Source organism: Platichthys flesus, chromosome 8, assembly GCF_949316205.1.
Source record: "Platichthys flesus chromosome 8, fPlaFle2.1, whole genome shotgun sequence".
In the NCBI taxonomy this organism is placed as follows: domain Eukaryota; kingdom Metazoa; phylum Chordata; class Actinopteri; order Pleuronectiformes; family Pleuronectidae; genus Platichthys; species Platichthys flesus.
This window is the reverse complement of record NC_084952.1, coordinates 26,636,732-26,652,241: the sequence shown is the minus strand read 5'-3', so window position 1 is coordinate 26,652,241 and position 15,510 is coordinate 26,636,732. Positions and strand designations below refer to the sequence as shown.

Below are 15,510 nucleotides of genomic sequence, written 5' to 3'. Positions count from 1 at the left end.
TTGGCATGATGGCTCTTCTACAATGTTTATGCCATTAAAAATAAAACATGTGTAATGTAATATTACACTAAAATATGTTTAAAACTTAACTTGTGAACCATGCAGTGGTGAAGTGAGACACTGTCTCACTTTACCCCACAGCATTTGTCTCACTTTACCCCACCAAAAGTGAGACAAATGCCATCACATGGTTTAATATGTTGGAAGTTCACCAACATGTATGATATAAGTTTTTCTTCCTGAATCAATTTGTTTTGACACAACAGTTGATTAAGTTCAAAGCAAGAAAATTTACTTTTTAAATGCAAAAAACACATTTTTGTGAAAAAATATCCTTAACCCACTACCAGCACCAATTTATCCTTCATGGCAAGGGGGGGATGGGAGGGGCTTGAAAACATAATGGCCACATGACCACAAATGTGTACCGTTGCCTAGATACAGAGGGTGTCTCACATTACCCGATGTCTCACATTACCCCGCTCTCCCCTACACTTATTTGAACATGATTTTCAAAGAGTGTACATTATTCTCAAATCACAAACCTTTTCAACAAAGCTCTCATTGTCAAACAGGAGCATGTTGGCTGCATTCTATATTGTGTTGTGCACTATGTATGCTGCAAAGCCTACTCAAACAAGGTCGTTCTACAAAGTTGATGTCAGCTCAAAAGCTAAACACTTTGTCCATCAGGTTAAAAGGGTGAAGGCTACCATTTTTAAGTCTCGATTTAGTTTGGACCAAAGCAGAGATTGATCAACAAAAAGCAACAGAGAGAAGGCAATGGAGGCAGAGAGCAGGCTAGGTGGTAAAAATCCAAGGGATGGCACAAGTGCTGACCCTTACCCTTTGTAGAGGCCTTAACCTGCACAGGCCCGGGTTGGATTTCTCACCACTGACCATGTAAGCATGTCCTCCCCCACTCACCCTCTATCCCCCTTTCACGAGCCTACTCTGTTGGTTATTTTTTTTAATGATTCTGTTGACCCACAATTCAAAAGCAATGTCTGATTTTCATTTGGTAATTTTCAGTACATTTTTATTTATTATTACTTTTGTCAGTTTCAAAATATTTCAGTGACCATTGTGTGTATTTCTTTCTTTAAGGGGAAGTTACCAACAATTTGTCCACGTGTGTACACTACGTTCCTGTAGAAACTCACACAGCTGATTGGCTACAACCTTCTGAGGATTTTAGACAGGAAGGGGAGATCATATATTGGTCTGTAGTTGGCTATAACCTCTGGCTCTAGGGTGGATTTTTTTAGAAGGAATTTGATTACAGCTGGTTTAAAGGACAGTGGTACATATCCTGATGATATGAGAGATTGATTGTGCTCAGTAACGTACTATCAATTAGGGGCAGAGTTTCTTTAAGTAATTTGGTAAGAATGGGATTTAAGATACAAGTTGTGGGTTTATGAGATTTTATTGGTCAGCTGATCAAGGATGATCAGAGAGAAGCTGTCTAAATAATTGTTTCAGCTGTGTCTGAGATTTCTGTGCTGGATGTTATATTATTGTCAACTGAGGGCCGGAGATGGTCAACTTAATTTCTAATAGTTTGAATTTCATAAGATATTGTTATTCAGGGATGGAGGGATACTGGGTTCGATGGAGCTCTGACTCTATCAGACTAGCTAAAGTGCTAAAGAGAAACCTTGTTTTTTTTTTATTTACTTTTATTATTGTGGTGTAGTAGTTGCTTCTTGAAGGGCCTTATTATATGCTTGAATACTATCTTTCCAGGTTAGGTGATTTTCAACTGAGTTGTTTGAGCGCAACATCCTTTCTATTTTTCTTGACGCTTGTTTTAATTCTTTTGTGTTGGAATTTTACCACTGTACATCTATGTTTACCTTTCATATCATTAAATATTTACACCGCTCAGGTCATGTGGGAAAGATTTAGTTAGTGTTCCCAGATTCAACACCAATGAATGAAGCAATGTAAATAAAGTCACCCTCCTTTGCCTTACCAAGTCACCACAAAGATTGTTGTTTATGGTGGCTTTGTGTATATGGACGTCTTATTCAGGAGAGTGGGGCCCATTGTCTAGTAATGAAAACATCATTGCTTGGACCCATATGGGCAGCCGAATATTTATGGTTGGATTTACCAACAAAAAGAATGTGTCAATTGAAGTTTCCTTCTCTCGTTTTTACTTGTGTCCTCAGCAATTACGTGGACGTACAATCAAATAATATTGATACAAACGGGAAGGAGTAGAGAAAGTGCCCAGGAGCTTTGTCAGGTGTGTAAATAAAATTATTTTGTAACTAAATGGAAATCCCTCTGTTTGTCAGCTGCATCAGGCTGTGCTGCTTCAATCTTACCATACTTTTAAAAACGGGCATGGGCATGACATCAGGTGAACTGCTTTACTACTATATACTGCTGGGTGGCATGGTCTATGATAATAGACATTATTTTATTAGTTGATTTATACATTTGTAAAATCGGAATCTGCAAAGTAATTTAAACTTAAATCATCCATAAGTGCAGATACTGTTTGACTGAGGTGAAGTGGAAGTAGAAAACGACATGACATGAAGTGGAAACGCTCAGCTACGTTCAATTGCCGTTAGTTCTCTTATGTGACCATCAGGTGTCACTCTTCAACAGGCAGAGCGCCGCATGTGAGGGTTCCCACAAACACCTGAAATCAGAGGCGAGCACTGTTTACATTTGAAGTAAGGCGCTGGTCATACGGTGTTAGTGGTGTTTGGCCACTGATAGTTAAGGTTACTATAGATAGTCTGTTAACCACCCGAGCGCTGAGTTCGGCTTTCCCACAGCACTATGAACATTCTCGCGAGAAGAGACTTCCAAGACAACCCAGTACGTGGCTTGACAGCTGTGTGCTGGCAGTGTTTGCTTTGGTTTGTCTGTAGGCAGGTTTGGACCATAGACTGTATATGGTTGATACCTGTGTGTACCTGGACGTCGAATAACAACCGTGAATCCGCTACACGTCTTTAAGTCGTGTCCCGTCCACTCTGTCGGCCTGGTATGGCGGAGAGAGGGCCGTCGGTTGAATTCTCCGGCTCTCTGACGAGCTCCATTCTTCCTCCGCCGAGGACTCGCATCTTCAAAATCATTGTGATCGGGGACTCGGGGGTCGGAAAGACGTGCCTCACCTATCGCTTCTGTGCAGGCAAATTCCCCGAGAAGACTGAGGCAACGATCGGGGTTGACTTCAGGGAGAGACTGGACGAGATTGATGGCGAAAAAATCAAGGTGTGCAAAACACAACTCTCTAAAACCTGTGTGTGCGTACTGCGGTTCGCCTGTACTTGTATCATCTAGTTTGAATGGTAAAAAATAGGCTAAGGGGCTAGGGAATGAATAGCCTCAAATAAATAGAAGTACAAGCGTGCTCGTGCTGGATACATTCATTTTAGGAATGAATTACTTACCCCTTATTTGGAAATGTTAGTTTTAGTTTTTAAATGTAGATAATTTAAAAAGAAGTTGCTGTGCTTTCTGTAATCTGAATTTCATTGAAATAGGTTTAAAAAACAACAAAAAGCAGAGGTTTGTTGTGTGTCTCACTGATGTATTTGTGATTGTTTTAGGCCAACAGTGGAGCTCTAGCACAGGGTGTGGTGGCTCTCTGGCCTGCTTGTGTGTGTTTTGTATTTTTGTCTCCTTCTCTAGGCCTTCCCTAGGCCGGTCTGCTAACTGAGGTGGACAGGGATCACCTGGGCCCAATGCACCCAGCTACTATAAAAGCTGACACTTCTGACCTCCTGAAAGCTCTACCCCACATGTGTATATGTTTTCTTTCTTTTCTAGTCTTCTTCCACATAGTATGCAAAACTGATACCACAGAGTTTCACGGCTTGTTACTCCTGATGGGTTAATTTTATTAGCCATAACTTTTAAGCAAGATATTAAGATGCATCAGGCTTTGACACACACACAACCCCTGCTAGTGTGGGTATTCTAATGGGATTTTATGTCTCCTTATTGTCCTCTACAGATCCAGCTGTGGGACACTGCAGGCCAAGAGCGCTTCAGGAAGTCCATGGTGCAGCACTACTACCGCAATGTGCATGCTGTTGTCTTTGTCTATGATGTCACCAACGCTGCTAGCTTCCGCAGCCTCCCTGCGTGGATTGAGGAGTGCAAGCAGCACGCTCTGGGCACAGAGGTACCCAGGATCTTAGTTGGAAACAAGTGCGACCTCCAAGACTCCATCCAAGTGAGCACAGATGTGGCACAACAGTTTGCAGATTCCCATTCCATGCCCCTATTTGAGACATCTGCAAAAAGCCCAAACAGCCAGGGAGAAGGAAGCTATGGCAGTGGAAACAGTGACCATGTTGAGGCTATTTTTATGACGGTGGCCCACAAACTCAAGTCTCAAAAACCTCTAGTGCTGAGCCAGCCCCCTGGGGGATCAGGAGGCACCATCAGCCTGAGTAGGGGGATGAGTGTTGGAGGAGATTTGGCCAGGAGCTGGGCCTGCAGCAGCTGCTGAAGAAGAAAAATGGAGGGAAAGAGTGGATCCTACAAAATGGTTTCAACAACTGAAACGATGTGTTAATTTGAAAACAATACATTTTTCATGTGCTTGATATTACAAACAACTTTTAATAGTTAAGCTGGGGGCAATGTGATTGCTGCAATGTGGCAAAGCGATTACCTTGTTCGGATGTTGGTTGATGGAAATGATTGTGAACACAAAATCAGAACCTGAGTCAGTTATCCTGAGATAGTAATTGCAGAGCCTGCACTACTTAAGTTTCAAGTCAATAACTTTGTTTTGTTGAAGCATAAAACACAGAAACACATTGGCCTTTATATTTTTTGAGTCCGGGGGGGATAAGATCAAACTGATCTTTGAGCTCTTGAGCTCTATGATTGTTGTCCAGTCCAGATACAATCAGGTATCAGTGTGAAGAGCAGCTAATGAGAACTACTGGTGGGAATATACAATTATTTTACTGACAAGTGACCTTAATAAAATTTGAATGCGGACAATACAACCCGATACATAACATCATGCAACCTGTGATGCCTTTATCTGTGGCATTGCAGTAAGGACTGCTTCATATGGAAAGGAGTTGGGCCATGCCTTCTTTTGGTGGTATTGTCGACATATGATGATAGTCTTACGACTGGCGACCTGGTATACCCCGCTTTGCGGACAACAAAAGCTGGAATTGATTCCAGCTCCCCTGCGACCCTCAAAGTACAACAGTATAGATATCAGATGGTTGAAAATCTTTAATTTTCATTAAAAGTTTTTAAAATTTTTGTTCTATGGTTAAATCCAGTGCTTTTCATCATAACAGATTTATTGAATCCTCATAAAAGCATTGAATCGAGTCCCCTCAAATACAAAATGTACATCATTGATCAATGTGCACATGAAGAAAGTCGCTTTTGTCAGATAACAGAGGGAAGCTGGATTCAGAGCTACAGTAAATCTGCTCTCTGTAGTGTTAAACCCAGAACATAACTGTGACTAAGGGTGTCAATTAATTTAGCAGTTAGCATTAGCACTATTTATAAATAATTCTCTGAGGGACTTGAGTTCCTCTTCAGCAGGGTAGAGTAACTGCTGAGGCTTTTTAAAGCCTTTGTTGCTGTGCGCTGCTCAACTGTTTAATGTATCATCTGCTATGCGATGTGTTTTTTTTTATCAAGAAAACACTTAAAACTACTGGTAGGTCAACATAATCAGGGGCTGCTTATGAATTGTTAATCACTGATCTAGGTGTTTGTGCTGAGCTCAGACTTTTCTGTTTCAGCTGATCACTGACTACTGATTGACACTGACCTCATTAACATAAATTGTTACTGTATCTGACTGTTTAAAGTCCAGTGCTGAGGATTTATATTACGCAGAAGCTTCTTGCACAAATTCACCAGTAAACAAAATAGGTCACAATGTTTCCTACTGTCAAACAATGGAGGTGCCGGATAAAAACATTAAAATAACAAAAATGGCATTCAATTCTGTAAATATGTCTTCATATTTACAGAATAATTTTAATATTTTTTCACAAGTGTTGGAGAACATTGTAACTTCTGCTAGGCCAGTGAGTATAATGTATTTTGCACCTTTGTATGTTTGAGACAATGAAAAGAGAGTGTATGCAGGAAGAAAATATGGGAATGACATGCAGGGGATGGTAAGGCCACTCAGTCAAATCAGGAACCTACTTAAAACCCATAATCAGGATTCATGCCCATGATATATGACATAACCATTCAGATGCCAGGCTATCCTGAGAAAGTTGCTTTAACAGCATCACCAACAAATAAGGAAGTAAGGAGCTTATTAGCCACACATCACCTAAGTTGATCAGTAGAAAACACTTGCAGCTTTGTTTTCATGTAATAGTCTGTATTCATAAAATGCGTTTCTAAGCACTTTACCCCCCAAAAATGAATTTTCTGTGGCAGGTTAAAATAGATAAACTTAGTTTTGAGTGACACTATCCTATTGTCAAGATCAGTTTGTTAGTATCAAGCAACAGAGCTAACACTCTGCATACTGGCAGCGTATGATGTAGTTTAACAGTTGAAGTACCCAGAATTATACTCTTTTAAACAAGTCTGCCATATGAATCTGTTACCTGATACACTGAGATATTTGGGGCACTTCAACCAAATGGCCTGTGCACACAGACTCTCTATGGCCTGACAGCTGTGTGACGTCAGTGGAAGATCATGTTGGTGTTTCTACTGGTTAAGATTAGGGCCATCCACCTTCACACAGGGTCCCATAATGTCCTTTTCCTTACTTTGTGTTAATTCACAAAGTTACGAATTTGTCCAAAGGTTTAAGATTGCTGACTGCTTCAGCAGAGTTTAGATTTCTCCCCTCAGTATATCCACCAATAAGAAGTCGGCACATCTTTAATCACTTGAATGAAGACAGCAGACAGGATGTGTTTCAGGTCTTATGTGTGTCAGGTCAGTCTGCTGTATGGAGGTAGTTTGGAGGGTCCCTCTTCCTCAGCGGTGTACTGCTCAGGGGACTGAGGTGGAGAGTTAAAGAGCCTGTCATCACCTCCTGCTGCACATAGAGGAGAACTACATCAGAGACGTACAGAAACAATTGTAACAAAGATGGTTTCAAATAAAATTACCTTGCCAGATACAAACCATCTCAGTGTCACCAGGTTCGCACTGAGGGACCAGGGTCTCCTACATCATAGACACACAAATTATTAACACAGTCACAGAAAGGTCAGTTGGATTAAAAAAAGTTACATCCTTGGTGTCAAAAACTCAACAAAAATGTTATTCTTAGAGTATAACTTCTTTGTTTAATCAATAGCATGTCTTGAACAGAGGGATCTGTGTTATCCTGTCTTTGGACTACTCAACCCAGGGTGACTGCAGTTCAACCTTTGACCTCTTCTTCAAACTGTAACCATCCAGTGTTAGTATGTACAGCTGCCCTAATGCTTATTTAGTATTTATTTTGACTAGGGTTGAAAATAGAATGAAGTTATTGCAGGTACATCTAACCCAACCTTCAGTACTTCGTATTGTCATTCCACACCTGGCTTCATGCATCACTGAACACGTGCATTGAAATGCCTGTATGGTGTAGAAACAAATTAGACTTGGCAATCACAGATATGTTGAATAATCCATGGAAGTCAAGTAGCTTGTTTGGTGTCCATGTCTTTGGAATGAGCAACTGATCATTGTGAAACTTAACAACTTTGTCATTTAAAAAAAAACACACAGCACTTGATATCAAGTAGTCAGCTGCAGCAGAAGTTGACGTTAGCCAGAAACAGGAACTCTTGTAACAGTTGTGAAAAGACAGCAGAATTCCCTTCAGCACCGAATAAAAATCCACAGCATAGGTATATACACTCCTGCTCAAAATCTTAAGACCATTTAAAAAATTTCATGAATTTGCATTTTGCACTGTTGGATCTTAGGAAGGTTCTAAGTAGAGCTTCAAAATGCAAAAAGAAAAAATGGGAACAAGAGACCAAAAGTTGTGAGCAGGCAATTTATTGAAAACAACAATTTAACTCAAATAAGCTGTTCATCAGCTGATCAAAAGTTTAAGACCACAGCCTTTAAAAGCCAAAATCTGTGCAAAAATTTGGATTCCATGTCACTTCCTGTCAAGTAATCACACTGTGAAGATCTCTTGATGGCAAAGGCAAAAAAGCTCACCATCTTTGAACGTGGTAGGATTGTTGAACTGCATAAACAAGGCCTCTCACAACGTGCCATCGCTGCTAAGTCGTTTTGCATTACTTAAAAGATCCTCAGGGTTATTGGAACAAAAAAATCAAGTGGTAGACCCAAAAAAATCTGAGCCGGAGGATCCGAATAGCTGTCCTCGTCCCAAATTAAGGCCATTACTGGTGCTGACTGCAGCCCAATAACCATCAGACAGCATCTGCGAAGGAAGGGCTTCAAAAACAAGAAACGTCTTCAAAGCCCACGTCTCCTTTAACGCCACAAAATTGCCCGTTTAGACTTTGGGGACATTCAAAGGTGGAAGAAAGTTTTATTCTCTGACGAGAAAATGTAACCTTGATGGTCCTGATGGCTCCAACTACGGGCATGACAACTAGATGCCACCTGAGATGTTTTCTACGCGGCACAGTGGAGGGGGCGCCATCATGATCTGGGGTGCTTTTTCCTTCAATGGAACAATGGAGCTCCAGGTTGTGCAGGGATGTCAAACAGCAGCTGGCTATGTGGAGATGTTGCAGCGGGCATTCCTCATGACTGAGGGCCCTCGTCTGTGTGGTAACGACTGGGTTTTTCAGCAGGACAACGCTCCAATTCACAATGCCCGTCTGACCAAGACTTTTTTCCAGGAGAATAACATCACTCTTTTGGACCATCCTGCATGTTCCCCTCATCTTAATCCAATTGAGAACATTTGGGGATGGATGGCAAGGGAAGTTTACAAAAATGGACTTCAGTTCAAGACAGTGGATGCCCTTCGTGAAGCCATCTTCACCACTTGGCGCAACATTCGCACTAGCCTTTTGGAAACACTTGCATCAAGCATGCCAAAACAAATTTTTGAAGTGATCAACAATAATGGTGGAGCTACTCATTACCGAGTCAGTTTTTGACACTTGAATTTCTGTTTTAGGAGTCTTTTTTAATTTTTTAGCTGTGGTCTTAAACTTTTGATCATCTGATGAACAGCCTACTTCAGTTAAATTGTTGTTTTCAATAAATTGCCTGCTCACAACTTTTGGGCTCTTGTTCCCATTTCTTCTTTTTGCATTTTGAAACTCTACTTAGAACCTTCCTAAGATTCAACAGTGCAAAATGCAAATTCATGCAATTTTTAAACTGGTCTTAAGATTTTGATCAGGAGTGTACTGGGGACAAACACACCGGAAGTATTTAGAAACCATTTATGAGAAAGAAAACTGTTGATTATGTGGACCCAATGCAGGGATGCACAATGAATAGTGTTAAATTGGATCTTGAATCACACCTACAGTTGCAATCAGAAATATTCAACCCCCCAAAGAATTTTAAGATTCTGCTTCGGATGACTTCTTTATGAGTTGAGTGATACAGAAAAATGGTCTTTCTGAGTGATACAGAAAATCAACACGGAAAATGCATGATGTAGTATTTGAGTGTAGCAGTATATTTTGTTAAGATAGCCATGTCACAATTATTCAACCCCTATATAAAGTTGTTGTTTTTAAAGCTGTCTGACAGTTTTTTTGTCCTAAAGTTGAGTTGAAACGTTATTAAGCCTTTGGGAACTCTATACTGATCCTTCATTTGCTTCAGCTGTGATGCATAAATAAACCCCACCCATGAAGATCTTCAAGGTGAGTTGCAATCATGGGAAAGACAAAGGAGCTTGCACAAAAGCTGAGAGAGGAGATTATTTCATCACATCTGAAAGGCCTTGGGTAGAAGAAGATTTCCCCAAAAAATTATATTCCAAGAGACACAATTGGGAACATTATAAGGAAGTTTATAACTGATGGAGCAGCTTCAAACCTGCCTGACCGTGGAAGAAAGCCCAACATTTCATCAAGGACCCTCAGCAACTTAGTCAGAATAACTCAGATAAACCCCTGTGTGACTACAAGACACCTACAGGATGACCTGATAAAGGCTGGTACAAGTGCGGCAGTGGCAACTATAAGACGTGCACTGAATAAAAAAGGACTTCATGGCCGGCTTCAAGACACACCCAGCTCTTGACCACAAGGAACAACAAAAGTCGACTAATTCGCCAGGAGGAATTTGGATAAGACTACTAAATTTTGGGTGACAGTTCTATTGACTGATGAAACCAAACTGGAACTGTTTGGACATATGGACCAGCGGTATGTCTGGCTTATGAAAGGCCAGGCTTAGGACCTGAAGAATACCATCCCTACAGTCCAGCATGGAGGTTGGTCAAAGATGATGTTTGGCTGATTTTCTGCTGCAGGAACTAGCATCTTTATTGTGTACATGGCATCATGGATTCACAGAAATACCAGGCAATTTTAAAGAGGAACGTGAGGCCTTTTGTTGAAAAATTAAACCTTGGTGATCATTGGACTTTCCAGCAAGACAATGATCCAGGAGTGGCTTTCTCAGTCACCAGATTTGAATCTGATTGAAAATCTTTGGTGGGATTTAAAGAAGGCAGATGCAGCATGGAAGCCATCAAACATCACTGATTTAGAGGCTTTTGCACGTGAAAAATGGGCAAATATTCCAATCGAGAGAGGTAAGAAGCTTGTCCGCACTTACAATTTTTTTTTAGAAGTTACAAAAGCTAGAGGATGCACCATAAAGTACTGAAGCTGGGGGGTTGAATAATACTGCACATGCACATGTGCAGAAAGAGTTACATTTTTCATTTGAACTTCAAAGTTAAGTCAACTTCTCTTGTCAAAATAACTAAAATACGCATCAATAAATATTTTTAGTTATTTGAGTTTTTTTGTCATTTATTGTCATTATCTGTCATCCACATCACTATAATGTCTATTGAGGTGACGGGGTTGAATATTTTTGATTGCAACTGTACATACAATCTCATTTCTAATTGACAACTATTCTGCTGCATTTTGATTAAGCGCTTCAGCTGCTCAAAACAAGTGCTCCTACTTTCTCCCTTAACCAATGAAAACACAGTGTTACCCCATGTGACGCAGTGGAGCAGGAAACTAGCAATGAAATAAAGTGAATGAGAGATAAGGCGATTTTGGGTGGCCTCCAACCTGAAAGTCGGCAGTTCAATCCCCAGTCACACTGGAAATTAGCATCCAAAATTAAAATCTGTGTTAAATATCCCTTCTGAATTGCTCAGTCATAGAGAGGGGAAGGCATGGCTTTGGCAGGAGTGAAGAACAAGCAAAAAGGTGGAGGAAGGTGAGGAAGAGCGGTTAAAAGCAGTAGTATAACTTGATCAAAACAGTACCACACAGCTTTACAACCTACTCCCTGGAGTATTATGAGATGGAAAAGGATAGCTGGCTAGCATGCTAATTTCAGAAGCTATGAGCGAAAACACTAGATAATTTTTGAAAAAGAAATTACGTTTCCAACTAAAATGAATATATATTGCCACACTTGGTGCACAGTTTAAGTTTGTGCTGATAAAACGGTTGGCTGCTGGCAATGGAAATTAGTTTACACGTCTGAAATCAAGGACTCATCGCTTCCAAAATCATAAGGAATACTATCTGTACATGTATCTGCCTTGTTACTCAATGCCAGCTCCATGTGCACACATGCAGATGACAGAATGACAGATGTAGCTAAATTAATTATAAAACACTGATAAGCAGATCTAATTTAAGATTATTTTCAATAACATTCATTGGGATTATGTTGTTCCCTACCAGTCCAGTTCTGACATCATAGCAGCCACAGCAGGGCAGACTGCGGCAGCCCACGTAGGCAATGAGAGAGGAAAGACTCAGGCTGATGGTGCAGGTCAGCAGTATGGTGGCATTGGCCCCCTTCACCATCCGATGAAGCACAAAAGTCTGAAGATACACACAAAGAATGTCAATGCAGCACATCCTGTATAAGAAAAAAAACTCAAAACCTGAACTAGTAATTAAGAAACTGTTGTACTGCACTTGTAAGAGTTCGCAAAGCAAATTGGAATTTTGACTGATGATATTAAAAAATTTAATATATAGTAATTAGCCTCATTTTCTGGTACGAAGAAAATGTACTAGTTTTACAGTCCTGTCAAATGTATTACATAAAATAGTTTCTCAATTGATTGTATACTTTATAACTTTGAAGCAATTATAGGGATTTCCAAAATTATATGGAACAACCCTATAGCGGACTTGACATTTGTTTGGAATAACAATTGTTTGTAGTCACCATGCAAGCTATTTAAAGATCAATTACTGAACATTCACCTTTTCAAATGGTGATTGTTGTTTTGCTTAAAATCCTTGGCTCATAACACATCTAGCCAACCTGTAGACAAGACAGGAGTTGTAAAAGCCTTAATGCAAGCTGCATGCAGAAGAAGGCATGTCAAATTATTTTGCCATGCTGCCTGCTGCATATTTTATATTTAATATATTTTACATAATATTGCAATGATCCAAAGGTGTTCCATTGCCTGATCCATTCTGACATAAGTGTTACCTTATATGGTAATATTGGATTGCTAATTATACAAATGTTCTATATTTAAGTAATCTTCACACTTTTCTGAAGTAAGATTTTTTTTTTCAATTTGATGTGTCCTTATGGTACAAACAAGATAATTTTAGGATAAGAATACAAAAATATTTTTACATGAGCCCCATTAGTAGTCAACTCAAAAATCAGGAAAGGTTCTCAGATTTAAGTTAGTCTTAAAGGCCCCTTATTTGACACCTTTCTGGGATATAATTTGCGGCATTGGTACCACTAAAATGATTTATCAGTGCTTTAAGTGCGAAAAAACTGCTGCATCATGTATATCCATGTCCTCTTGTATCTCTCTCTGGAGCTGCAGACAGAACAGGCTTTTTTCGTCTGCCTCTTGAGCCGCTCCTCTGATTGGCTGACTGCACTTTGAGTGACACGCCACGTCTCATTCTGGAGCATTCACTCTGGCTGTAAAAACAGCTGAGAATCAGGCTGGTATGTTTGCAGCCATAGAAAACCAGCCCTAGTCCTTATTCACTAATGTAGTGAGCACACTGATAAGGCACGTCATAAGAAATAAAGCGTAACCGCTGGTCTCAAACAGTAACGTTCTTAGGAGAAATCTGCAAAGACATTCTCTTCCTTGCATCCCTCCACACTGCAGTGTTTCTTCAGTGTTGTTTCTTTTGGTTAGCCTGAGGTGGCTAACAAGCTGCTAGCTCAGCAACAAGTCTGCTTGGTGTACCGTTTGTTGTGGAGGGGTGGTGGAGGTGAGAGGGGAGCGGGGTGGGGGGTTCCGAGGCTGGACTGGTACAGGCTGGGTTGGGCTGAGAGACGAGTGTGACACCGTATGACTCATACGGGGGAGGAAGTACGAAACGAGGCGTTTAGATAGCATATTTCTTAGAATGTACTGTATCTCCCCCTTTGCTACATGTTAAAAGGATATTGGGTATCATGCAGTGGAAGTCGTTTATCGTTATGCATATGTGTGATGGTTACCACTTGAGGACTGTCATGGTGGTGAAAGACATCTTCATCCTCCTCTCCATAAGTGAGCGTCAGACAGGCATAACCGAAAATAAACAGCACAGCCACACAGGAGAGTCCTGCTGCTGCCACCATCACACTCACCTGCAGAGACAGAAGGACATGTTCAGCCAACCTCTGTATGAATGGTTTTGTATTTATATAGCGCTTTTCTAATCTTGATGACCACTCAAAGCTCCATGGGCCGGCATTTGGGGTTATGCTTAATAACTCAATTGTCTTTTTGGCATTATAATTTGGGAGATAATAAATACACTGTGTCTGTGCTGGTGGTATTTCTCTTCGATCCATGATGAGCCTAATAAACTTGAAAACCCCACCCTAGCCAGAGATACTTACCAAAACGGAATTTTTTCTTTGTGAAGCCAACAGCGCCAAAACACCTGGAGAGGCCATGATCTGAAAGGCAGAGAAGTTTCAAGAGTAAACTTAACAGACAGGCAGCGGGAACCTTCTACAGTGTGAGCAACAGACTCAGACGATTAACATGTGTGATGTCTGGAGATGTGGCAACAAACTATTCAGTGCGTGGCGTCATAGTTCAAGGAAGAAAAGTGCAGCCAACCAAACAACGCAGATGACAGCCACAGGAGATAGTTACCTTTCGGCAAGAGTTTCTAACAAAGGGTCAGTATCTCACCAGTCCTCCCCACACCGGCGTCCTGGTGCTACTCAGCACGGTATCCTTGCGGAAAACAGCGTCCATAAAGCCGCAGACCATACAGAGACCTGCACAAGCCACCTGGAGGACACCGAGGCCTAGCACGCTCTTCTGGTTCAAATTGAAGTACCTGTACCGGTCCATCTCCGGTTTTTTATCAGCCTAATAATAGTCCGCTCACCCCAGCCCCAGCCAACTCTGACCGCGGTGATTTCTGTTGTACTTCCTACCTGTAGTAAACTTTAACACCGTCCCACTTAAGTGTATAATACTAACTTCAGTGTAACATTGCGCTCGACGTAGGTTTGTGCCCTCTCGTGGTCAATTTCGGTCCCGGTATTGACAGCTCTGCGCAAAATGACATTTATAGTTTGATTCCGGTATTTCTTAGGAGCTGTGTTGTGCGCTACAACTGAATGCATCGCTTCGGTTTATCATTAACCTACTGGAGCTGCAGGGGCCCACACACCAGGGACTTTGTTACCCACAGGAAAGACTGTCAGGCGGTTGGCCCCGCCCCCTTCTCTTGCTGATGACATGACATATCCAACCCCATCGTTTCTCTCAACCAAAGGATTTGTGTCAAATAATTGTGATATATGTATAAGCTGTACAAGGGTAACATTGCATATATAGTAAAGGTTTTCCTGTTAATCTAATCTAAAATGCTCACATTTCTTTTAAAAAAGGATCTAATAAGGACTTCCCTTATGTATCTCTCGGTGTATGAAACATAAATAAATGAAATGTGATAGCTGCTAAGGTTTTATAATTACCTAATACATTTGCATTAATAGCATTCTCTAGCATATTCTTTCTCAGTCAGCACTTCATTTGATCCTAAAATATCAATACATTTGCAAATTAAAGTTCACCACCTAAAATGAGTCCTTATACTGCTACTTTCAACCAAACTTAAGTCTTTAGTCATTAACCCAATACTTAAAATACTGATAGCATAATGAATAACTACTACATTTTAATTTAGAAATACTACAGTATTCTGATAGCAGCAATTTAAAAATACTGAAAAACTAGAATTGCACTCAGAAGACCACATACTTTCATCAAAGCCCAACACGCCCCTTCAATTAAAACTTTATGTTTCTGTCACACATTGGTGGTAAGTTGCTAGCCCTATTTGTTTCCATATTGTGGCTGAAAAAAGCATACGACTTTATCAATTAAGTTGATACCGGCACTACATTATAATT

General features: G+C 40.6%; 2 protein-coding genes across 5 annotated transcripts; one reads left to right on the top strand and one right to left on the bottom strand.

Annotated features, from left to right (window-relative positions):
* The first annotated feature begins 2,626 nt into the window (after positions 1-2,626).
* Positions 2,627-4,799, top strand: rab33ba (RAB33B, member RAS oncogene family a). The gene is made up of 2 exons (XM_062393448.1): positions 2,627-3,240; positions 3,986-4,799. Exons 1-2 carry the CDS (start codon positions 3,013-3,015, stop codon positions 4,484-4,486), a joined length of 729 nt encoding a protein of 242 aa, XP_062249432.1. The 5' UTR covers positions 2,627-3,012; the 3' UTR covers positions 4,487-4,799.
* Positions 4,800-5,220: 421 nt separating this feature from the next.
* Positions 5,221-14,791, bottom strand: zgc:113425 (uncharacterized protein LOC541425 homolog). 4 transcript variants are annotated; one of them, XM_062393449.1, is made up of 6 exons: positions 14,276-14,774; positions 13,975-14,034; positions 13,588-13,719; positions 11,826-11,972; positions 7,110-7,167; positions 5,221-7,053 (listed from the first exon to the last, which is right to left on the bottom strand). In XM_062393449.1, exons 1-6 carry the CDS (start codon positions 14,438-14,440, stop codon positions 6,935-6,937), a joined length of 681 nt encoding a protein of 226 aa, XP_062249433.1. In that variant the 5' UTR covers positions 14,441-14,774; the 3' UTR covers positions 5,221-6,934. The 4 variants fall into 4 exon arrangements, with proteins under 4 accessions (XP_062249433.1, XP_062249435.1, XP_062249434.1 ...); XM_062393451.1 differs by having other exon boundaries at positions 5,221-7,033; positions 14,276-14,773; XM_062393450.1 differs by having other exon boundaries at positions 5,221-7,036; positions 14,276-14,768.
* Between the last annotated feature and the right edge of the window lie 719 nt (positions 14,792-15,510).

Bases quoted from the DNA above. Each gene is read 5' to 3' on its own strand.
- rab33ba (XM_062393448.1), top strand. From the start codon at position 3,013: ATGGCGGAGAGAGGGCCGTCGGTTGAATTCTCCGGCTCTCTGACGAGC. The intron at 3,241-3,985 runs GTGTGCAAAACA...TGTCCTCTACAG, and splicing joins TTGATGGCGAAAAAATCAAG to ATCCAGCTGTGGGACACTGC.
- zgc:113425 (XM_062393449.1), bottom strand. From the start codon at position 14,440: ATGGACCGGTACAGGTACTTCAATTTGAACCAGAAGAGCGTGCTAGGC. The intron at 11,973-13,587 runs GTAACCATCACA...GTGTATCTTCAG, and splicing joins ACCATGACAGTCCTCAAGTG to ACTTTTGTGCTTCATCGGAT. The intron at 7,168-11,825 runs GTAGGGAACAAC...TCTATGATGTAG, and splicing joins ATGATGTCAGAACTGGACTG to GAGACCCTGGTCCCTCAGTG.